The sequence below is a fragment of the Euphorbia lathyris genome, chromosome 2 (genome assembly GCF_963576675.1).
Source record: "Euphorbia lathyris chromosome 2, ddEupLath1.1, whole genome shotgun sequence".
Taxonomy (NCBI): domain Eukaryota; kingdom Viridiplantae; phylum Streptophyta; class Magnoliopsida; order Malpighiales; family Euphorbiaceae; genus Euphorbia; species Euphorbia lathyris.
The window spans coordinates 116,171,217-116,195,033 of NC_088911.1; the positions used below are offsets into that span (position 1 = coordinate 116,171,217).

Below are 23,817 nucleotides of genomic sequence, written 5' to 3' on the forward strand. Positions count from 1 at the left end.
TTACAATTCCTAGGAAGTATTAGATATGTTGTGAAATTCCTATGATCCAGAACATGATATAAATATTCACGCATGAACATCACATTTAGCATCCACATTGAGGAATCATATCATCCAACGTAAATGTTGGTGCTGGCCAAACATCAGAGTCGGTAATGTATCACGCTATTAAAGTAGCATAGCATGATAAGTTATAATCTTTCTTGCTTTTAAAGTGATGTCTGGTAAAGAATTCTGAGGTCGAAATTTCTTTCAACGAGGGTAGAGCTGTAACATCCGTAATTTTATAAAGAGTGTTTTGCAAAATAAAATTTATAGTATATATTATATATTAGAAATAAAAAATTTAACATTATTATTATTAAGTGGACCCTTCTTATATTATTATTATTATTAGGCAGGAGGAAACAATTTTTTTTAAGAAGAAAAACTTGCAGTTTATCTTTTCTTTTTTTCTAAATTCTTTTTATCATAATTTTCTTCATAACTCCATATTCCGGCCACCTCTTGAAACAAAAAATCATATCGTTAAATTCATTATTTCGTAAGAAAAATTTTAAGACCACTATTAATATTTTTCTGACCGAAAAATATAGTGACCAGAGTGGGTATTCATCACCGAAAAACTGTTAGATCCCAACCGTTTAGGCGGTTTTAGTAGTGAAAGGGGTGTGTTTTTGGACTTCCATTGACATTGGCTATCTCGTTGTAGTCTCCATTCACTCTCCCGACAACTCTGATGAAATTCTGGCGATTGACCACTACATTGTTATGAAACTCTAGGGAGCAAGTGACAGGTCAATTAGAACTCGAATAATTTAATTAGCTTTTTGGGACGGGAGGTAAACTTAATTGCTTATGTTTATATAATGACCACATGAATTTGGTCATTCACCGTTAGATCTAAGCTTATTAAATCTAAGTCTTAGGATGCTTTGAATCTCTACACTAAGATTCTAATAAGCCTAGATCTAACGGTGAATGACCAAATACTACATTATTACTAAGGTCCATGTGATCAAAACCGTGTATATATATATATATATATATATATATATATATATATGTGTGTGTGTGTGTGTGTGTGTGTGTGTGTGTGTGTGTGGATCTATTGTTATGTTGTCATAGAATAATAAAATGTATGTTGAGTATTTGGTTATCAATTTAATCTGACTGTCTTATGATGTGTACTTATATTGTTGCAAATTAAGAATTAATGAATTGGACAAATAAACCATATTGATGGTTAAGGGTTGTTATCAATCTTGTTGTGAAATAATTTATAGGATGAATATTATTAATTAGAGAAATCCTCTTAAATAGTTAGTTTAAATGAATATATACAATAGTCTAGAGATTTGATAAATGTTATCACAGGCACCTGTCTCGGAAGGGAGGCGATAGGTTGTTATTTTGCTCTAATTGAGCTTGTACTGTGTCCTAAAACTAAGGGTGATAGCGGTATCTTGTTATTGAAATAATCATTATGAGTTTAAAAGACACGCCAGTCAAGTCGACCAAATAAGAAAAACACACTACTTTTTGAGGTTACATGAAAGAAAAAAATGTTGATTCATGTCCTTACTGTCTTACATAAAAACCCATCTCCACTGTCCAATTTTCTCGCTTTCACTTCATCATCATCAACAACAACCATCAGTCTCAAAAACTGCTAAAACAAAGTTCTATGTCATTTTTGCTTAAATTCTTTGACATGATTAACAAAACGACACTTCAATTTCATTATCTCTATCTAAGACACAGATGCAATTTCAATACAATAAGCATTATAGCTAATCCACTCCTCTTCTTCTTATTCTCTTTAATTAATATAAATAACTCACACAAACTCATCGGGATTTTGTAGAAATCTCTTTAATTAAGTTAATTAATTCTGATTAATTTGGTAGCAACAATAGAATCAAAGAATAACATTAGGGAAGCAACGATCACCATTAAAGACGATCACAAAGGAAACGGAATTGCTTCTCCTCCTGTAAGTGGTAAAGCGGGTGTGGTGGAAAAGGGATTAAGATTAAGGATTAAGAATTAAGAATTATTAAGACCGATCACTATCCAGCTTTATGCAAGAAACAAATAGTAAACCAACATCATAAATCAAATAAGATTAAGAATTAGATTAAATACTCAGAAATCGCCCTTTTTAATCAGCTTGATATGAGTTTAGTGGAAGAACAGTTTCACAAATCACAACAGCAGCAAAAGAATTAGAAATAAATTAGTGGAAGAAAAAAATGACTTAGCTTTAGCCAGAGTCATGGATGGAACCATGACTGGTGATGATCAGCATCGAAGACTTGGACAGATGGAATGAAGAGTGATGACCATTCATTTTAGGGATTTCAAAATTCAGGAGAAATTCAGACTTCATATAGAAGTTGAGGGATTGGGTTTGGGACTTTGGCTCGGTTGGGGTCGACAATTACAACTTAAAAAGCATTTATTTTTATGTTTTTTCCTTTATTTCTTTAACAAAACCACGATGTCCCACATTTAAGTGGAATGGTGCGTTTTGTTTAAAAAGAAAGAAACAAAGCATAAAACAAACCATCTTTTTCAACCTTTAGTTAAGACGTGAAACATCAGTAACGACGAGGTCACCGCCGGCAATGGAAGGGGCAAAGCTCCAAATATCCAAAAATTACAATCAAGGGGTCAAAATTTTTCCAAAACTCTATGGGGGACAGGGCCCCCGTTGCCCCCATTGTAAATCCATTATTGAGCTCACCCATTGCCACGTTGAAATTTTCAGACTAGGTTCAGAAGATTCCCATTTGCTAGTTTTCTCAGTCTCATTCTACATTCAGGTTGGACAACATAAGCTTCTCATTCCAATTAGCAAATTTTATGGACACTCTTTAGGATTTAATATATGGTTGAACTAGATTATTTTGTTTAGATTAAGTGAATTTTTATTGATAGATTAAATTGTTTCATTAGTTATTTAGACTTTTGAGAATGGGATTTTTTATAGGCAATAATGAATAAGGAGAATTTATTTGCTTCTGTTGTTGTTTGTGTGCAATTATGATGATTGCTTGGATTTTCGTGTGTTTTTAATGTAACTCGGGACGAGGGTACATTTAATGGTATTAGAGTATCAGTTTTACGATTCCTAGATAGTATTAGATATGTTGTGAAATTCCTATGATCCAGAACATGACATAAACATTCATGCATGAGCATCATATTTAGCATCCGCATTAAGGAATCATATCATCCAATGTAAATGATGGTGCAGGCCAAACATCTAGTACAGAGTCGATAATGTATCACGCTATTAGGGTAGCGTAAACATGATAAGTTATAATGTTTCTTTTTTTGGTAGGAGATAAGTTATAATGTTTCTTGCTTTTAAGCTGGTGTCTGATAAAGAATTTCGAGGCCGAAATTTCTTTCAAAGACGGTAGAACTGTAGCATCCATAATTTTATCAAAGTGTTTTGCAAAATAAAATTTATAGTATATATATTATATATTAGAAAATAAATTTTTAACATTATTATTATTATTATTATTATTATTAAGTAGACCCTTATTATTATTATTATTATTATTATTATTATTATTAGGAGGAGGAGGAGGTAGGAGGAAACGATTTATTTTAAAAAGAAAAACTTGGAGATCATTTTTTTTCTTTTTTTTTTAAATTCTTTTTATCATAATTTTCATAACTCCATATTCTGGCCACCTCTTGAAACAAAAATCGTATAGTTAAATTCTTTATTTGGTAAGGAATATTTTAAGACCACTATTGATATTTTTCTAACTGAAAAATATAGTGACCAGAGTGGGTATTTATCACCAGAAAAGTATTAGATCCAACCATTTAGGCGGTTTTAGTAATGAAATGGTTGTACTTTTGGACTCTCGTGGATATTGGCTATCTTGTAGTAGTCTCAATTCACGCTCCCGACAATTCCGGTGAAATTTTATCGACGGGTCAATTAGAACCCGAACAATTTAATTAACTTTTTGAGACGAGAGGTAAACTTAATTGCTTATGTTTATATATATAATATATATGTATATATATCTGTGTGTGTGAGGGTTTATTGTTATGTTATCATAGAATAATAAAATGTATATTAAATATATGTTGAGTACTTGATTATCAATTTAATCTGACAATTTTGAGATGTGTACTTATATTGTTGCAAATTGAGAATTCGTGAATTGGACATATAAACCATATTGATGGTGGATATGGTAATTAATGGTTTTTGGGCTTAACAAACTAAGACTCGGGCCCATTAAGTAACCAAACATTGACCCAACCCACTAAGAGGGCTCCTTTCGGAAGAATGAGTTAAGCAATATGCAAAAGAAGCTTCGAACTTCAAAGTATGTGCTCAACTCTACTTTATTGTGGATTTATAGGGTCTGAAGCCTAGAATGAGCTAACATGTGTATAAGCACACAAGCTCAATGGTAAATAATTATATATAAATAGCACAGAAATGGGAATAGCATGTATGTGATCTAATATTCATCTTTCTACTACTATATTGCTTTCAAGTTAGTATTCTCTCTAAGATACCTTACTGACTTAAGCATCGGAGAGGGTTCACCGGATTTCGGCCCCTGTCTGATGGTGTTTTGTGTTCTCAGGTCATCAGAAGTCATTTTTCAAGTCAATTTGGATATTCTTATATCAATTGGTGCGGTGAGCGTGGAAGTTCCCCGGGAAATATGGTTCTAGTTCATAGTTCAGTCGTCAATCCCGCAAATCAACCTTTGGAGCAATCCGTAGTGCAGCTTGGAATTCAATCTAATTAATGGGTTACTGACATTCCTAGTTATTCAGCCGCTCCTCATCGTGGCTTGGTGGACTCCTGTAATAATCCACTCCCTCCTTTAAATTTGTTCTTTTTTCTTTCATGTTGCAGGTAATTCTAACAATATCTCTTCATGATGAAATCATAGCCCGATTAAAGGAAATGGCCGAAGAGAATGAGGCTATTGAACACAACAAAAAGCCGAACTCCAAAAGCAGGCCATTAACTCTTGATGGTGCTGAAATGACTCCTGAAACACCTTCCATACACCCACAAAATATTCTAGACATATTGTCAATGCCATCCATCCTCAACTCCTCCGTGATTCCAACTCCATAAGAGGGCATACCCGAGGATGGCTTTCTATCTTCAGTCACTCCACCAACTGCTAATAATGGAACTGACATCACCACTCCACCTTCTCTGGGTGCATTTGGAGATACTCTCATTATTCTTAAGCCCGAAGTTGCTGCTCCTGATCATGCCATTGATTTGATTTCTTCATCCGAAGCAACTATATCGATCCCAACTTCCATAAAAACTATTGGAGAAAGATGTGAAAGAAAAATTATTACCGAAGCTTAAGTTGTCTCGTCCTCCAAAAAACCAGTTGAAGAATAATGTGGCTTTTCATACTCAGATTCGAACGTATCTAACACCGACGAATTACTTCGTTTCGAGAAATTAATTGAGAAAGAGGTTGAACGAACCCACCGATTAAAGAAGACATATGTTCCTCTTCCTACAACTTTTCCTTTTGCTACAAAACATTCTCAAACTGGGGAAATTGAAATAACAAGCTCTGAAGATCCCATCTTGAAAAAACGCTAGGTCTCGAAGGAAGAAATGACTAAACGAAAAGTTGTCAGTAAAGACATGCTTCCTCCTAAAGTAAATCCAAGAACGGTCAATCAAGTGACTGATGCAGTCAATTTGGAGATGCTGGAAATGTTCCACCAATATGATCGTCTAGAGGTGCCGATTCAACCTTTTATTTCAATCATTATTATATAATCACCTTTTAACTGTAATCGTTTTTGTAGCTATGGCATAAACTGTTCGGGAAGCATGTGTCACTCAAAATCCCAGGAATTATAGAAGACATATCTCGGCTTGCCATAATGCCAAATGACGCTGAGTACTTTGAGCATTTGGATGTATATTCGGCATGCCGATAAGTCTTAAAACGAAAAGGAGTTGTGAGTTACATGATTATTACCCTTTATACTTCCGTATGTTTCTGTCTTTTATTAACCTTTCTCCTTTTGTATGATTTTCAGGATCAATTTGTCACAACCCTTTTACCTGAGCAATATCATCTTTTAGCTGAAAAATACAATGAACATCATGAAAAGCTTCAGAGCCAGATTTCGCTGACTACTCATAATGCAAATGCCTTGAAACAATTAAAAACTGAACCTGCCGAAGCCAAACAAGAAAGTGAAAAGGCTAAGGCCGAGAAACAAGATACACAACAGAGTGAAAAAATAGCTTTGCAAAAGCTAAAGAAGCCTCAAACTTGGATGTTTTAATTCAAAGTCATTACTATCAGAGTAATAAAGACGGTTCCTTAACCGAAGAAGCCCTAAAGAGCTTTTCAAAAGGCTTTTTGGAGGGCTCCTGATATGGTAATTAATGACTTTTGGGCTTAACAAACTAAGATCCAGACCCATTAAGTAACCAAACATCGACCTAGCCCATTAAAAGGGCTTCTTTCGGAAGAATGTATTAAGCAATATGCATGAGAAGCTTCAGACTTCAAAAGATGCGCTCAACTCTGCTTCATTGTGGAATTATAGGGTCTGAATCTTCAACACGCCTCTTAAGTCATAAATTGGCTCTTTTTCCCGAGTATAGTTGTGGGAAACATCTTGCATATTGGTTTGAGCCTATAAATGAACCGTTGGAACAATAGGTGGGTTAGGCATGTTCCCATTTGCGGCTCGGAATGTTGGAAGGTTTGGGAATGTTTTCCTCAACGGTAGAATTTGGTACTTTTATCTAAGTTGGCGTCTAATATAATATACATTTACATACATAAATTAATTAATAATAATAGAATAAATTCATTATTTTGATTAAAAAAAATAAATTCATTATTTTATATTTTATTAAATTAAATAAGTCACAATAAATCTTTGTAACATGTACATTCAAATTAATTTTTTTTATGGGAATTAAAATTATAAATTTAAGACGTGCTATAGAATTTCTTTTTTATTTTTTTTAAGGGAAAATATAATTTTTATTTACCTTTTTTATTTCCTGAAAATATAGGAAAGAGAGAGAGAGAGAGAGAGAGAGAGGTAAGATCTAAAAAGAGGGATGGAGATGCAATTGTGAATTTGTGCGAAATGAAACCGTGATAGATGAAGAAAAAACCCAATTACAGTCGATTTTAGTAATATTCGTTTGCAATCTCTCCATTAAACGGAAGAAGGAGATCATCAAAGCTTAATTATGGGAGCGGAAGAAACCCTAGGTGCAGCACAACCGGCAAGGCCTATCGCCGCTCCTATAATCTTTCTTATTGTCATCGCTTTCCACTTCATTACCTGGGGGCTTGAACGCTCGCAGAAGGTACCTTTTTCACACATCAATACTTGTTCTCGATTTCCAAATCTTTGTAATCGGAATAACTGATGGCTTTTAATATATAAGTTTTGGGACTGATTTATGCGGATTTATCCCTTTGATGTCAAATAACGGTGAATTTTGGATGCTGCTGTTATTACAAGGATTTGTTTAGAAGCTAAACTTGTCGTTATTGGATTTTTAATCCATCTTATATATCATGGTTCCTTGTTAATTTTTAAGTAGAGTTGCATTAGGCTTTTCTTAATAACGACATTTCGGATTTAATTTCTTTAGGAGGGTGCTGGTTACCATATATTAATTTTGACTCAAGCAAATTTGTGTCCTCTAGTTATATGTTATGGTGTTGGTGATCCCACTGGACTTACGTAATGAAGAGATAGAATATTGGAGAAAGATGGGGATCATGAATAATGATGCGGAGACAGACGATTCATGTCATACGAAATTTATATTGCTGATTATTGATGTGCTTAGTCTCACAAGTAAAAGTTTAATTGGACTTTTGAACCAGAACTTACTGAAATTGGGCATAATATATTTTTGTACCATACTCTGAAATGTTAACTAGTTGGACTCCTAAAATATATCTAAAGTCGATGCTTGAAGAAATTCTCTGTTGAAAATTTTCCTTTGTGCACTTTGTGTCCCTAATACTAATAGCACTGTTCATATGAAAGATGTATTTTCTGAATTAAAATGTACGTTCTTTTCAGAGAGCATCCATGAATGCGAAAGCAATTCAGTTACGTACAGAAATAAAGCAACTGCTGAAAGAGGCGAGCACCTTGGCACAGTGAGTCACTCTTTTGACTAAATGATGTGCATGATTTGGTAGTTTGGCTTTTGGAAGCCAATACTGTTAGTTTATTATATTCTGATGCCAAATTTCCAGTAGCATCAAATAAGGGTGGATTTTGTTTTTGTTTGCATTGAGTGCATCACTTTTGCTATTTAATACATAATAATCACCTCAAGCTTCATCCGTGTGCTTGAATAGCCTCCAAAAGAGTCTACAATTAAGTTGAGTTCCAGTAACGACATGGATAGAATTTTCTATTGTTGAAGTAAGTTCGGTAATTTTAGTAGGAAAAAGTGCTGTGTGTGATTGGCTTATCTATTGGTTTCAGGCCATCAACATTTGCTCAGGCAGCAAAACTTAGGAGGTTGGCAGCTGCAAAGGAGAAGGAACTTACAAATTGTAAGGCTATATGCTGTGCATAATTACTGTTCCAATAAGACATCTGGATGTTTATAATTGACAATTTAAATGATCACAAGTTTTAAGCCATCTATGTTCATATGTTGTATAAACGTACAGGTCAGTTGATGCTCAAAAATAGATTATTGTATTCATTTTTCTTTTTTATCTCAATGACGGCAAGTGTACACATCTATTGGTAGGCTTTATTGTGCATGTAGATCTATACTGCTATTTTTTAAGCTTCTCATCTCTGTATACGCACACGCACACATTAAAATAGTCCTGGTGATTCTTTTTATATGAGTAGGTTGTCTGGTATCCTAATTTTGTCAATTTGTCACGTCCTGCTGTTTTATGCATTTAGGTTTCATCAATTCATATAATAATTATGCGGAGGAGATAGAGCTGTACTCCATAGTTATTAAAGGCGCGCCTGAGGCGCGCCTATGGCGCACCAGGCGCAGGCCTTAGCGCCATGGCAGCCCCATGGCGAGGCGCAATCGCCATGGCGCGCGCCTGGTGCGCCATTTTGTGCCAAATGCAATTGCCAAAGGCGCACCAAGGCGCGCCTTGGCAGTTAGAGGCAGTTATGGGCAGTTTTTTTAATATATCTGGGATGAAGCACATGTTCTATTAACAAAAAGTATTAAAGAGGAGAGAGATTATACGTTTTAAACTAATTAGAAGACGAAGAGACAGAGTCATTTGAAGAGTTGAAGATGAAACTCTAACATGGGGTTTAGTTGGTAAGGCTGCTGGAGTTGAAGAGATTGCATATAACACTAGAAGAGTAGGAAAAAAGGCTAAAGTATCATCTTCCAAGGATCGAGGAAAAGCCCATGTAGTTGTTCGAGATGAGGATGAAGAGGATCAGTTTGATGATGACGCTTTAGATGAGGAGTGTGATAGTGATGATGATGAGTGATGGATTTGGAGAGTTTTGATTAGGAGTAGAACTTAGGAATTAGTATTCAACTTTAAAGTTTGCTAATATGGGGTTTATTTTGCATTTTAAATTTATTTATGCTTAAGATATTTTCATGATTTAGCATTCATTGCATTTTTATGTTAGTTTTATAGTTCTATAATTTTTATTTTTGTCGGTGCGCCATCGCCGTGCGCCATGCGCCAAGGCTCCAGGACCCTTTGCGCCTTAGTGCGCCATGCGCCTTTAATAACTATGCTGTACTCTAAAACCTATATTTTCCATCCAGGTCAAGAAACACACACTAAAGAGCTGAAGTCATCTTTTGAATATTATCTTCAAATAATATTTGTCGTAAAGGTAATAGTTCATTTGCTGAATCTTTTTTGCAAAATAATACTTGTGTTCCAGTTAGGCCTAAATGAGATTGTTTTCTGTCCAGATTGTGACATACTTTCTACTTGTTTGCTGGTTTTGGAGGACCCCTGTTGCTGCAATATCTTGGCGACTGGTGCATCCATTTGGTAATACATTACAATTCACTAATCTATCCATCACGTTAATTGAGCATTATGCATGTTGCTCATTTTCTTGATCTGAGTCGCGGGATTTGAGGTTAAAATGTCTGTTTAATAACAGTTAATTGATAAAACTACATGCGGATGCAAGGGGAATTGAAAACCAATAATGGCAAAACAGGAATAATCACAAGAACAATAACTAAATAATAGTTTACCGCAGAAGTAAGAGAAAACTCAGAGATGGAAAAGATGGAGATGTTAGTATATTATTGTAGTCTGCCAATAGACTTTAGAGAAAGCAATGACAAACTAGTACGATAAATGGACTAAGCTAGTCACAAGCACAATACCTAAGCTATCCTTTCGTCCTCACTACTACAACATTCCCTTCCTGATTTGGTTTCTTGCGCCTATTATACACCCTCTAAGTGTTAGGCCCAAGCGGTGTTTAAATCATGGTCATGCCCATGTAGTGAGAATTTGAGCAGTGGGCAACGGAACTGGCTGGAAGGCTTATGAGTGTTGTTTATAAATGCTTGATTCATTAGATTTCGCTATTTGCAGGAAAGCTCCTATCTTGGGGTGGGGGATTTTATTCATCGGACATTGTATTGGTAACGATTTTGAATTCCCCTTAGTTCATTTTTTTTGCTTAACTCCTTTTGAAGAGACTCCTGTACTCAGAGGGGCTCTCTCTCTCTCTCTCTCTCTCTCTCTCTCTTGGGTTGTAATACTGTAATGAGTGTTGTGGTGTGGGTGCAGGTTGGAATTATACCTTGGTTGGTATTAACAACCAGGGTCAGCAAATTCGTCAGCTATGTCTTCCAGTACTAGAATGCAAATGATGTGTATGCATATTTTTTGACCTAATTATTTGCAAATAGTGAAGGTGAAGGCTCCATTTTTGCCAGCGTACGATCTACGGACATCTCTTTGGTCTGTATAAAATTCAATTTCCTTTTGTTTTGAGTAGGTAATTGGCTTGATTTCTCTATTACATTCTTTGTAGTCCCGTTAACAGACGAATACATGGTTGACCTCCGAATTAGCAGACTAATCATTCCATCTCTATATAACATTGAATGAGTTTGTGTTATATTTAACTCAGAACCATTGAATTGAATTAAAGTTATTAATAATGCTATTGTCCGTTTTCAATTATATATAATGCAAAAGGAAGAATAGAGAAAATAAGTTTGTTGTGACCAATTGAGAATGAGAAAGCACCGTACCGTGCCCATAAAATCATAGCAAAGATGAAATACAGATAGAGGAACCCTACCTGAAAAACATCCCTTCAATTACAGGGTAAATGGGATGATATGAAAATGTTATTAGAATTAGGGTCAAGACATGTCTAAGCTTTATGTTTATTATATCCCAATAAAATACATTTACAAGAACGCAGATAACACAAACATACCAGAACACTTCTGGAGTACGCTCTTACTTTTAAGACCAATTATTACAAATGCCTCTAGTAGTGATTGTTTTATCTTTTGCAATGGACAACCAATTCATAATGTAAATTGTTGTTTCAAAAGCACAGGTCCAAAAGGTTAATGGAATATATGAAATGATGAATTAATGCTACACCGGTTATAACAATGTTTTTGTTCACTACAATCATTTTGTTTTGTTATGTACGGGCGGAAGCTTGTTTGAGTAATCTCATTCTTTGAGTAATCCCCTTAGCTTTTGCCTACGAGCTTTTACGTTTGAACTTAATTAACGTTGATAATTTCCAACACTAATACAATTAACATAAATAATGTGACAAAATTGGGACAGTTTTTTTTCTTGTATATTTATTATATATAGATAATATAAAACGATTATAACAAGAAAAGCCAAAGCGTCACCTATAAACTTAACGCTTGATATCACTTCCCTATCAGAACGGATTATCAGAAGCACTTGATGGAACGGCTAAATCATTTATCTACTACTGTAAAAAATTGAACAAATATTTGTTAATGCCTTGAATCAGTATAATACACTGACAGGGAGCAACAGGGTCTCGACTCCTAAATTGTGTTTCAGTTGTCTATTTAGATTCGACATCGTGGGTTTCAAGTCGGTTTAGGTTAGACATCGTGGGTACTATATATACCCTATTATGTAAACCTAATTTGTAATCTGATTTTTCACCTCTTAATAAATATTATTCTCCTTGTGCCCGTGGACTAGTCAACACAACGTTAGTTGAACCATGTAAATCTGTGTTTTGATTGTTTGTTTATTTATCTTTTGTTAAATCCACACAACGATTTGAATGACATATTTTTATAAATGAAGTTCAATACATATTCTTAATAATAGTTAGGATAAAATTCAAAATAGACATTTTTAGATTTGAAAAAGGATGAAACGGAAAGTAAATTTGGCAAGAAAATGGCATGTGAAGAATATTATGTAAAGATGAAGGACGATTGGATAAATGAATGGAAGATTTACCAAAGTTTTGAGATAAAGAGTCTTATCGTTGTCAATAGTTACTTCACCAGTGCCATTATAACACACCGTTGATTCCAAGTTTCCCAATGTGTGCAGTAAGATGGTGAGTAGTGTCAATGCCAATTACACAGGATAATGAGGGAGGTTGGGAAGTTTGGGCGATTTAGAAGTCGGTTTTATTGCCTGATTTCAGTAATAGGGGGTGTTAAAATAGGTTATCATGTCGTAATCATGTCATGTGATATACATTCCAATGGTCCGAAAAATCCAAGTATGAAAGTCCCCTGCAACAAAATCCTCAAACATACTATTAGGCACTAAACGGACGGAGCCAAACAATTCTGGCATGGGAGCAATCTCTAATAGCTTGAGTGATTGATTTATCCCCAAGCTCTCATCTGCTAGAAATGGCAAAATCACACAAATGCCTTCTCATCCTCCCAGAGTCGGTAAGTAGTTGTTTTCCAACTAGCCATAAAAAAAGGCTCCAATGCGTTGAGGACCGAGCCGAAGCCATAAATTCTTCCAAGATAATAGAATGAGGAAGAATGGAACTCCACTTACAGTTCCCTGCATTATCAATCATGTCTTTCACCTACACCTCATGTAAATCAACTGGAACCGAAGCTGAAGCTGAAGCAAGAACGGACTAAGTCGCGCACCCACTATCAGTCCAAAAACGGACTAAAAAACCATCGCCTATGGGACAAAAATGAGACTATATTTGCACGTATACATAAATAACTGCTTCTAAGTTTAAGATTCCAGAACCATAATTCGATATTCGAACTCTGTAAACAAGTAGTGCAAGTGTCTCAGAAGAATGGAAGACTCAATTGGACATAATCACAAGTAAAATCAAAGACTACAAATCTAAACTGCAGACGACTTTGCGATCTGACAAAAGGATTCAATTCATTCATCAAAACATCAGACTGAACTAGTAAACATGGGAGTCATTTTTAACATGCCAGAACAAAAACAGAATCGAATACCCGGAAAAAAGGAAAGAAAAACCTTTCAAACACTAGAGAGGGAGAAAAGATAACTCTCCTGTTACAGCTTGGCCCATAAAATCTCTCTTACGAGTTAAAAACTGGGATATTTGATGCCACGGCAATAATAATGGCATAGGAAAAATTGTAAATTATGATAATCTAGAAACTAAAAAGTCCAAAAAGAAAAAGAAGCAAAATAGCTCTCTGTTAGCGATCCTTGCAGAAGTCCTCTTTGATGTCTGCCCACTACAATTTGGAGAGAAAGGTATCCATATAATTTGAAAGTCAAGAATATATTTACAATAATTTAATTTATACGCGATAACATGTTAAACTTGATCTTAAAATATTGCATAAATACTAGAACTTGTATAAAAAGTATAGTGATTCCCACAGCTATGGAGATCACTATGCAGTAGGTAGAGCACTAGCCCTAGTCCCCATCCCCACTAAGAGGGGGGGAATACTCCATCCCATCTACTTACAGAATTTTTCCATTCCTATTAGGGATTCTCCGCCTCATTAACATCCATAATTTAATAAAATGGCATACTCAATGGAGATGCAATCTGGTAGAAACAAAATTTACCAAGCTTTTGGTGAAAGTTTATGTCAATCAACTTTCCATCCCAAACTCCTCCAGACACTCCGCAGCATGCTCGATTGTGCTAACCTGAAAAGGTAGAGCACTCATCAACTGAGAGATAATCAAAGGATACAAAATAACAACAAATTCTACATTATACGTCTGGCTTAGTTGTGTCTGCTGATACAGATGGTTCCTTGCATTCAAATTAAACATCTGATAGGGCAACTAAGCCTAACCTTCTCATTTTCATCATTGCATATGCACATCCATTATCCAAGTGTTAAATAATATAAAAAGACTCAACCTGACAAAATTGATGGAGTACAAACCACAGATGCTAAAATTACTAAAAGGTGGAAAGAATTTGATAATAGTTCAGGCTATTCTACTCCTAAATGACCATAAAAATGAATAGACCTTGATATGCAAATATGAATCACATAAGATGAGCTCAGTGCATACTCAACATTGGCTTTCGTCTCGGTAGGCTGTATTATTCTACATCTCAAAAGCCCCAAGCTGTGCCATCTCTTTTTCGTGGATGCCCTTGTATCTTAGATAAATAAGTGGACCAGAATCCAACGTAATCAACTCAAGGCTTATTAAAAAAAAAAGGAAAAGAACTGTTATATTAAATACAATCAGATTTGTAGTTGACAATTGGATATTACTAACAATTTTAGCGTCGTAGGAGGAACAAGTGCTACATGTAATGGAGATTGAGCTGCCTCCATAAACCCTAAACTCTGGCAGTTGAAACTATGATTTATTTGTGATCATTCTTGCATAAAACATTCCCTATTCTAACCATCAGTTAAACCCCAAGGGAATAACCATTGTAATAAAGTAAAACCTTACATCTTCTAAAAATTATACAATCAGAAAAAGATCAGTAAGATATTCCAGGTTGGCAGCTTCTATTTTTCGCTGTCTTCAACTTTTCCATAGATGTTTCATCTTTATGTCATCATATGTACCCACATTCTGACCTCATTGTTATAACAACTCCCTCATCTTGCTGTTTAATTGGAAGCTCTAATCCTGCAGATACTGGAGAATAATTAGAAACCCACCCATTGTTACTCTAAACAGTCATCAAAAGTCAAATATCACAAATCATTCAAAACCTTCTAAGTTTAAGATGGATCCAACAGAATATCCAAGGACATAGATTAGCACAACATAACTTGATCATATTTGAAAAGCTGAAATAAAGGGCGGCCCGGTGCACTACGCGTCCCTGCTGAGCGAGGGTCCGGGGAGGGGTCCCACCACAAGGGTGTACTGTGAGCAAGCCTTCCCCTACCAATTTATTTGGCAAGAGGCCGCTTCTAAGACTCGAACCCATGACCTCTCGGTCACACGACAACAACGTTTACCGCTGCGCCAAGGCTCGCCCTCATTTGAAAAGCTGAAATAAATAAATAAAATGAACAACCGGCCAAATGGGGGGGGATCGTCACTAAAGTACTCCATCTCTTCATCCAAAAGTTCAAGAGAAACCCTCAAGAATGAACCAGAAAGTAACCCGAAGCGTACCATAGGCCAAGTAGAATTTGCTCAACCAAATATCATAGATATATTATGCGGACTGCCCCTTTGTTCAGTGACAGGTTATCAGATCATAACCGTGTATATTCATTCATCAAGTCTAGCTTTAGCCTGACCAAGCCCTTACAAGCTTCAGCAACTTTACTCTGAGCTAACTCAAAGAAAGACCTAATAAGCATCTTAAATTTCAAGCAGGTATCCCAATTAACACCAAATAATACAAAACATTTTGCCACTAGAACTGCTTGTCCCAAGCACTAGCCTGACACAACACAGATGTTAAAGGTCCTCTCTTCGAAGAGGAACTGAATGCAAATTAACATTTTACTTAGAGATGTTAACATATATGACACATATCATAGTCCAACATGCACATTTACAAGTCTCAGTTGAAAAGTAAAAAATCAAAGCATTACAGTATTTACCTTGTTAAGAAAAAAAGGAAAAGCTAGCTCCTTTTCTAGTTCAGAATAGGTTAAGCCTTAGATTTCTTCTGCTCTATCATATACTCTGTAAGTAGTTCTGCTTTCCTTCTCATTCCCTCAATCATCTCTTCAGTGGCCTCAGTTATCTGCTTTGGCAAGTGGACTTCCATAAAATCAAACCACTGACCTAGCGTCATCTTCTCCCAATCCACTGTTTCCTTCCCTAATCCTAAATTCTCACTGTCATTTACTTGTGCCTGATCACCACTCTCTTTAAGACGAGGTCCAGTCCCAGCATCTTCAGACTTCCTTTCTGTGTCCAATCCATCTTTCTTCTCCTCATCTCTTATAGTCTTATCTTCGGTAACTTTCTCCTCTAAATCCACTGTTTCCTGCCGTAATCCCAAATTCTCACTGCCATTTACTTGTGCCTGATCAACACTCTCTTTAAGACGAGGTCCAGTCCCAGCATCTTCAGACTTCCTTTCTGTATCCAATCCATCTTTCTTGTCCTCATCTCTCATATTCTTATCTCCCGTAACTTCAACTTCATTTGCCTGTTCTCGCGCGCCGTCTTGTGAATTAAATGCTAAATCCGCTCTCTTCTCTTCTGTAACACCAACTTGAACAATTTCCAGCGGTAATTCCTGCAAATTCTTTCTTCTCCCCCTGCCTTGGCGCGTCATTCTACCGCATTCCCCGCCCAAATTCTCCGATATCAAACAATTATTGTTTCTCCTGCTTCGAGTAACCCTTACATTAACGCTCTCCGTCTCTGGTTTCTCAGCTACGGTGCCCCTATTTTCCAATTGCTTATCAGAGGTCAGGCTATTATCATCCTTTCTGCTCCGAGTAATCTCCGGTTTCTCAGCAACTGCGCCTACATTTTCTGACACCTTAACAACCTCAGGAACCCTATCCAAAACCCTGCCTTTCCTCGCTCTTCCTCTTCTCGGTTTCTCCTCCACAGGTGCACTTTCCTCCAATTTTTCAACATTGTCAAACGCTACCTCAGCAACTGCGCCTACATTTTCCGATTCTTTGATGACCTCAGGAACCCTATCCAAAATCCCACCTTTCCTCAGTCTTCCTCTTCTCGGTTTCTCCTCCACAGCTGCACTTTCCTCCAATTTTTCAACATTGTCCAACGTTACCTCAGCAACTGCGCCTACATTTTCCGATTCTTTGTCGACCTCAGGAACCCTATCCAAAAACTTGTCTTTCCTCTGTCTTCCTCTTCTTGGTTTCTCCTCCACAGGTGCACTTTCCTCCAATTTTTCAACATTGTCCAGCGTTACCTCAGTCTTCTCTTCAGTTTTAATTTTTACCTTTGCAACTGAACCCACTTTATCCAATTGATTGGGTTTCCTCCTTGGGTTGCGTCTTAACTGAGATGGAAAGTCGTCGAAGTGAACAATGATCGATGTAAATTCCCCGAGCTTGACAGTGTCTCTATCACTGAGATCAAAAGGCGTGAAAGGAGGGAGCTGAGAGGAATTGAGAGCGGTACCGTTGGAAGAATCTAGGTCTTGGACGGTCCATTTACCCGATTCGCATCCGATAAGGAGGTGTTTTGAGGAGATGCCGGAATCCTTGATAGTGACGTTGTTGCCGCGAACAACCCGACCGATTCGAATGGTGGATCTGGGTTGGAAATCTAAGGTCTCGCCCTTTCTAGGGCCGTCGACCATCACTAGCTTCAAAGCTGTAGGTTCCATCTGAAGCAGAGAGGGAGAGAAGCGGGCAATTTTGGATTTTGAATTATCTATTTTTGTGAAATTCAAAATTAGGCGAATGTATAGTCCGCTGGTGCCAGCCCATTTTCTTACACCCGTTTTTTCTTTAAATGAAAAACTGAATATTGTTTTGGGTAATTATCCAGGGTTAATACATATATTTGCCCTCGTATTTTCTTGGAAAAATACATATGTTTCTGTATCAAATAAACCCACTAAAATCTCCTTGTACTTGTCACAATCTTACCGATATACCCCACACTAACAGAATGATGATTTGGCACAAACGTCGTTCCACGTGGAACGCCACGTCATGCCACGTCAACTGCCAACAAATCAAAATGAATCCTACGTGGCAAAGTAAAAAGGGTTAATACACATATTTGCCCTCGTGTTTTCTCGGAAAAACACATATGCCCCTGTATCAAATAAACCCACTAAAATCTCCTTGTACTTGTTAATAAGTTATCATGCCACGTCCCATTTTTAAAAATTTAAATAATTAAAAATATGTCTACATGGCAGTTCATATAAGTAGCAGTTCATACCTAGGAACAGGTTTACCCTAACGTCTAAAATGAGAGAGAGTCGAAAGAAAGAGAGAGAGAGAGTGATTTCCCTAATGCTCGCATTATTCTCTATCTCCTTGAAGGCTACCAGGTACGAATTAATTAAACTTTGAAACAGTCATTAAGCTTTTGGGTTAAACGGTTTCTATATTTTACAGGTTTACATTCAGCGAGTGTTTGCTACTATTGAGAAATGATATGCTCATAAATATCCAGAAAGCGGCTTTATAATTGTGTTCAAACCAGAAATGTTTCTCATTCTATGTTTTATTGAGTTGATGATTTCAATTATATGCAGTTCATGGATGATGCGGTCAAATTCATGAACAAGTCGTTTTAGGATGAATTCTGGCACAAGAAGTTGTATGCTGTGACTTAGGAATTACAATGCTATGTAGACATATTTTTAATTATTTAAATTTTTAAAAAAGGGACGTGGCATGATAACTTATTAACAAGTACAAGGAGATTTTAGTGGGTTTATTTGATACAGGGGCATATGTGTTTTTCCGAGAAAACACGAGGGCAAATATGTGTATTAACCCTTTTTACTTTGCCACGTAGGATTCATTTTGATTTGTTGGCAGTTGACGTGGCATGACGTGGCGTTCCACGTGGAACGGCGTTTGTGCCAAATCATCATTCCGTTAGTGTGGGGTATATCCGTAGGGTTATGACAAGTACAAGGAGATTTTAGTGGGTTTATTTGATATAGGGGCATATGTGTTTTTCCGAGAAAACACGAGGGCAAATATGTGTATTAACCCAATTATCTATATACTAACACATTTGGTTGAATTTTTGTAAACCTGCAATTTGACATAAAGAACATAAAATTCGGATCGTTCTCTGACTAATTTTCTCCAATGTTAAGTCAATTTGAGGGAAGACTTGAGGATAAACACAATAATAAATCAAAGTTAAGATATAAGCTTAATGAATTAATGAAGTACGTACATATAACTGGGTTTGGGGGAATACGGTTATAAGCTTAGGAGTATGGAGATGTGCTACGTGTCACATGTTGATAGGTGAACGTTCATTTTTATATCGGGGGTCCGATATCCCTTTAAGCCTTAATCTTGAAGAGATGGAGAATGACTTTGGACTTGATATTCTCTTTGAGAAGAATAATTAAACCATTTTATGTGTGGAGGTTGAATGTTATGGTGATGGGAGGGTTGTTGGCGGATCAACTATTTTGGGGTGTAGCATGTTGTTAAGTTAGGAAACTTTGTAAATGGAGTAACCGACTTGAGCTATGGAGATGAGCAAATGAAAGACGGAAATGTGGAATGTCCTATGACTGAGGTGTTAATGTCAAATAAGTGTAATGTTGAGCTTGAAGTGTTAGATCATAGGAAACGAGTTTGGATTGAAGAAGAGAAGAACGAATTTGAAAATGGCTATGAAGAGGATGAGTTCGAGGAGGAGGTTGAAAAAGAGAAGAGTGATTCCAAGGAGAAAGAACGATTGTGAGAATGGGCTATATAATGAAGATGATGGATTTTACCATAATGAGGATAAGTTTCGGAACATTAAGTGGAACCAAAATGGGGTTCTTATGAAGATGATGAAGATATATCTTATTATGATGAGGATGAGTTGGAGGACGTTGAGTGGAACCAAAGTAGGGATACCTATAAAGGTGATAATGGTGACGATGAGTGTGTTGTTCATTTGGTGATGAGGGTGCTAATGTCCAATGAGGAAGGGCACGATCCACGACATCAATTGTTCAAAACTCATCGTTTGGTTCTTGGGAAGAAATGTGAGGTGATAGTCGATGGAGGAAGGTAAGAGAATATCATTCGTCGAGCTGCCTTGAGCAAGTTTGGTTTGGTTCCCAATCCACATCCTAGACCCTATCACATTGGTTGGATCAACGATGTGGAGAAGCTTCGAGTTACTTATTGGTGTAAAGTTCTTTTTGCCATTGGGGCTTTTCAAGATGAAGTTATGTGCGATGTTGTTAAAATGGATGCTTGCCACTTGCTCATAGGAAGGATATGGAAATTTGATTGTGATGCCTTACATACGAGAAGAAGAAACACCTACACCATATGCAAAGACGCTATCAAGTACATCCTTACATCCTTGAAGAATTCTTCTATTAAGAAAAAGAAGGTTAACTTGAGTGCTTCCCTAACTTGGGAGTTGATTTTGAATGAATGCATAGGTAAAACATAGAAGTCTAATCCAATGAAAGTTGATCCAATGCCCGGATATGACAAGGATTCTATCTTGCAAGAAAAACTCAAGAGCTTCCACCTTGGGGAAAGAGACCACATCACATTGACTTGGGTCCCGGTGATCATTTACCTAGCCTCTCTTGTGATGGAGTAGCTCCAAAGAGAAGAATGAAGTTGAGAAGGAGAAGAGCAAGTTTGAAAGTGATGAAGTAGAACCAATGTCTGAAGATGGCAAGTATCTTTCCTTCAAAGAACAACCTTGAGAGCGTCCACCTTTAGGGAAGATACCGCATGACATTGACTGGAATCCTGAAGATCATCGACCTAGTCTTCCTCATGGTAGATTGAGCTCCAAGGAGGAGAATGAAGGGTACATTGTGACACCTTTAGGAATGCCCGAGGCTCCTAACACATGCATGACACAGATGAATCAAGTCTCCCACACGGTAAAATCTAAACTTGTTGTTGTGTACTTTATTAAAATGTATATGCTAGAAATTACGCTTGTTTATTGAGAGAGCATACACTCTATGGGGATGCTATAAAGTGCAACCTTGTGGTGGAGAGTGTGGGTTCTTGTGACATTTGGTGAATGAGAAAAATGGATTTCATGGTGTGGTGAAAATGGATGGCATCCAGAGGATATAAAGAAGATGGGAGAAATTCAAGAGTTGCGGGATACTGCCCAAGTTAATGAAGAGGTGAATCTAGAAGTCCCGAGATTGTTAACTCAATATAAGGAACAAGCTTATAGAAGTGTTCATGTGATCACTATGAAGTAGGTTGAAAAGTGTCGTCGAGATATTCCATTTGATGATGCCAATGGGCGAATAGAGGTTGAGCATAGCACTCGTGTTAGTGACGTGATAGAGAAATCCGAGGATATTTAACTCAAAGTGATTTTAGGATTTTGAAGAGTGTTCACGAGATTGCTTTGAATTGGGTCGATATGTGTCGTCGAGACATTCCATTTGAGGTCAGCTATAAGTGGAGGAAGGTTGTGGCTAATCTTCAAGTTAGTGAAATGGAGACCAATCGATCCAAGGTTAGTCCGTTCAGCATGATGTGGGAGTTTGGAAGAGCGTTTAAAGTATTGTTAAGGAGTGGTTCGATAAGCTTCACCGAGATATTCCATTTGATGTTAATAGAAAGTGGAAGATGAATGACAAGGAGGATGAGAATTAGGGCAAGTCACAAGTTGAAATATGAGATGAAGCTTTTGTGAAGAAGGTGAATCCGGAAACTTGTGGAGTGGCTTCATGAATTCATTTCGAATAACACTTTTATTTGATATGAAAGCTTTGAGTCTGTTCAAGGGCAATGAGTTTCTTCCATTCTCAATAAGAAACTTGAGTTCAAGTTCTTTTCAAGAGGGAGTGTATGATGAGAGCATCAAGTCGACCGAATGTGTGGAAATAGATAGTGGGAGAAGCCGAGCCAAAGGAATGACACACTGAGGGGAATATCTGGCTAAAACATGTGGAAACAGAGCCCACACGGTGTATCAAAAACTCACACGTCTTGTGGGTCCAAATGAGAGTATCTACTTCTTAATTTGTAATCCACATGTCGTGTGGCTATTCTCACACGTCGTGTGGACTTTCAAAATCACCATTTCTATTTCTAAAATAAAGGCACACGTCGTGTTGACTTTTTTAAAGGCCCTTGCGAATTAGTCTTGTCCCTTCTCCAACTTTCTCCTAATTATAACTTTATCACCCCTTATTTACAACTGTTACCATCAGCTTATTTACAAACATACAACCTTTTTACCATTATCTCATTTTACCCTTTTAACTCTTTTTTTAGCTATATATGTTCTTAGGTTTTTAGGTAATTTAATCATTTAGATTACAAAGGATATAAATTCATCTTTTTCATGTAAGAATGTAATTTTTTTTATCAATCAAAACAAAATTTCACTTTGAATAATTTTATAGTTCATCCATCTATCAATGGGGATTTTAATTAATACAAGTTTTAGCTTGTGAATTTTGGAAGTTTCACGACTCCTTTAACTTTAGCTTGAGAATATCTTTGATAATTTACGATTGAAAACTATTGTTACAAACCCGACCCGTATCATTGATTCCATGTCCGACCATAGAGAATTGGACTATGTCCCTCTTTATTTTCTTGTATCTATTTTGAGAGATGATAAATAAATCTTTTCTTCTCCTCTCTTAAAACAAAGATATTTATGTTTTGATTTCCGGAAAGACATCAGCGTCATGCTTTTTGGGACTTGCTGCAATCCCTCAAGGAACAAGAAGATATGGCTTGGTGTTGCATAGGCGACTTCAACGATATTTTGGCTTCTATGAAAAGAGAGGTGGACGTCGACAGCCGAACTGGTTACTCGATGGCTTCAAGGCAACAGTAGAAGATTATGAACTATTCAGTTTATGTATGGATGATCACCATTTACTTGGGAAGTGGGAAAGGTACGGACAAGTGGCTAGAGGAAAAATTGGATCGTGCATTTGTAAACTTTAAACGGAAAGGCATGTTTGCTACCTCTAAACTGTGGAATCTTATCACTGTTGCTTCAGATCACTCCATCATATTCTTGGAGGTTCAGATATGGATCTGCAACCCTACGATTAAGCGGTTTAGGTTCAAAAATTCCTAGCTTCAAGAGGCTCAATGTGCCTTGATTTTTTCTCCATCATGGTGCAGTAATAGCTCCCGGCCTATTTCAGAAAAGATTGCGGAATGTTCAGATGCTCTGGAGACATGGGGCTCCAACCTTGAGACCAAATTTAAAAAATCTTTTGATATGTTTCAGTACCAGATGAGCGATTTAAAAGCAGATGTGATTCCTATGGAAATAAACAATTTCACAATGCCTCCCTAGCTTATGCAAAACTTCTTCTACAGGAGGAGAACTTTTGGAAACAATGGGCCAAAATATTTTGTCTCCACGATGGCGATTCCAATTCCAAATATTTCCATTCCTATTCCACTAAGGTAAAGAAAAAGAACAGGTTCTCCGAATTAAAGGATGCGTCAGGCAATCGTTGTTCATGGGGGAGTGGCTTGGGAGATATCTTGATAGGCTACTTTGAAGATATGTTTTCTAGTACCAATAGTGACGAATCAGAAGTCCTTTCCTGTATTCGAACTTGTGTTACTGAAGCTCAAACTTTCTCAGTTGCAGAAGTCGAGCAATCTTGTTTTTCCATGCATCCCGATAAAAGTCTGGGTCCTACGGGCTTAACCCCACTTTTTATCAGCATTTTTGGGAAATTTTAGGT

General features: G+C 36.8%; 2 protein-coding genes across 3 annotated transcripts; one reads left to right on the top strand and one right to left on the bottom strand.

Moving 5' to 3' along the window:
- The first annotated feature begins 7,070 nt into the window (after positions 1-7,070).
- On the top strand, positions 7,071-11,139 carry LOC136219599 (protein GET1). Its single transcript, XM_066007060.1, has 7 exons — positions 7,071-7,378; positions 8,110-8,189; positions 8,524-8,594; positions 9,812-9,882; positions 9,965-10,046; positions 10,608-10,657; positions 10,806-11,139. The coding sequence occupies exons 1-7, from the start codon at positions 7,259-7,261 to the stop codon at positions 10,875-10,877; spliced, it is 546 nt and encodes a 181-aa protein (XP_065863132.1). The 5' UTR covers positions 7,071-7,258; the 3' UTR covers positions 10,878-11,139.
- Positions 11,140-13,456: 2,317 nt separating this feature from the next.
- Positions 13,457-17,883, bottom strand: LOC136219600 (FHA domain-containing protein At4g14490-like). Of its 2 annotated transcripts, XM_066007062.1 has the most exons (4): positions 16,064-17,883; positions 14,550-15,128; positions 14,088-14,171; positions 13,457-13,744 (listed from the first exon to the last, which is right to left on the bottom strand). In XM_066007062.1, exon 1 carries the CDS (start codon positions 17,779-17,781, stop codon positions 16,114-16,116), a length of 1,668 nt encoding a protein of 555 aa, XP_065863134.1. In that variant the 5' UTR covers positions 17,782-17,883; the 3' UTR covers positions 13,457-13,744; positions 14,088-14,171; positions 14,550-15,128; positions 16,064-16,113. The 2 variants fall into 2 exon arrangements, with proteins under 2 accessions (XP_065863134.1, XP_065863133.1); XM_066007061.1 differs by having other exon boundaries at positions 13,457-14,171.
- Between the last annotated feature and the right edge of the window lie 5,934 nt (positions 17,884-23,817).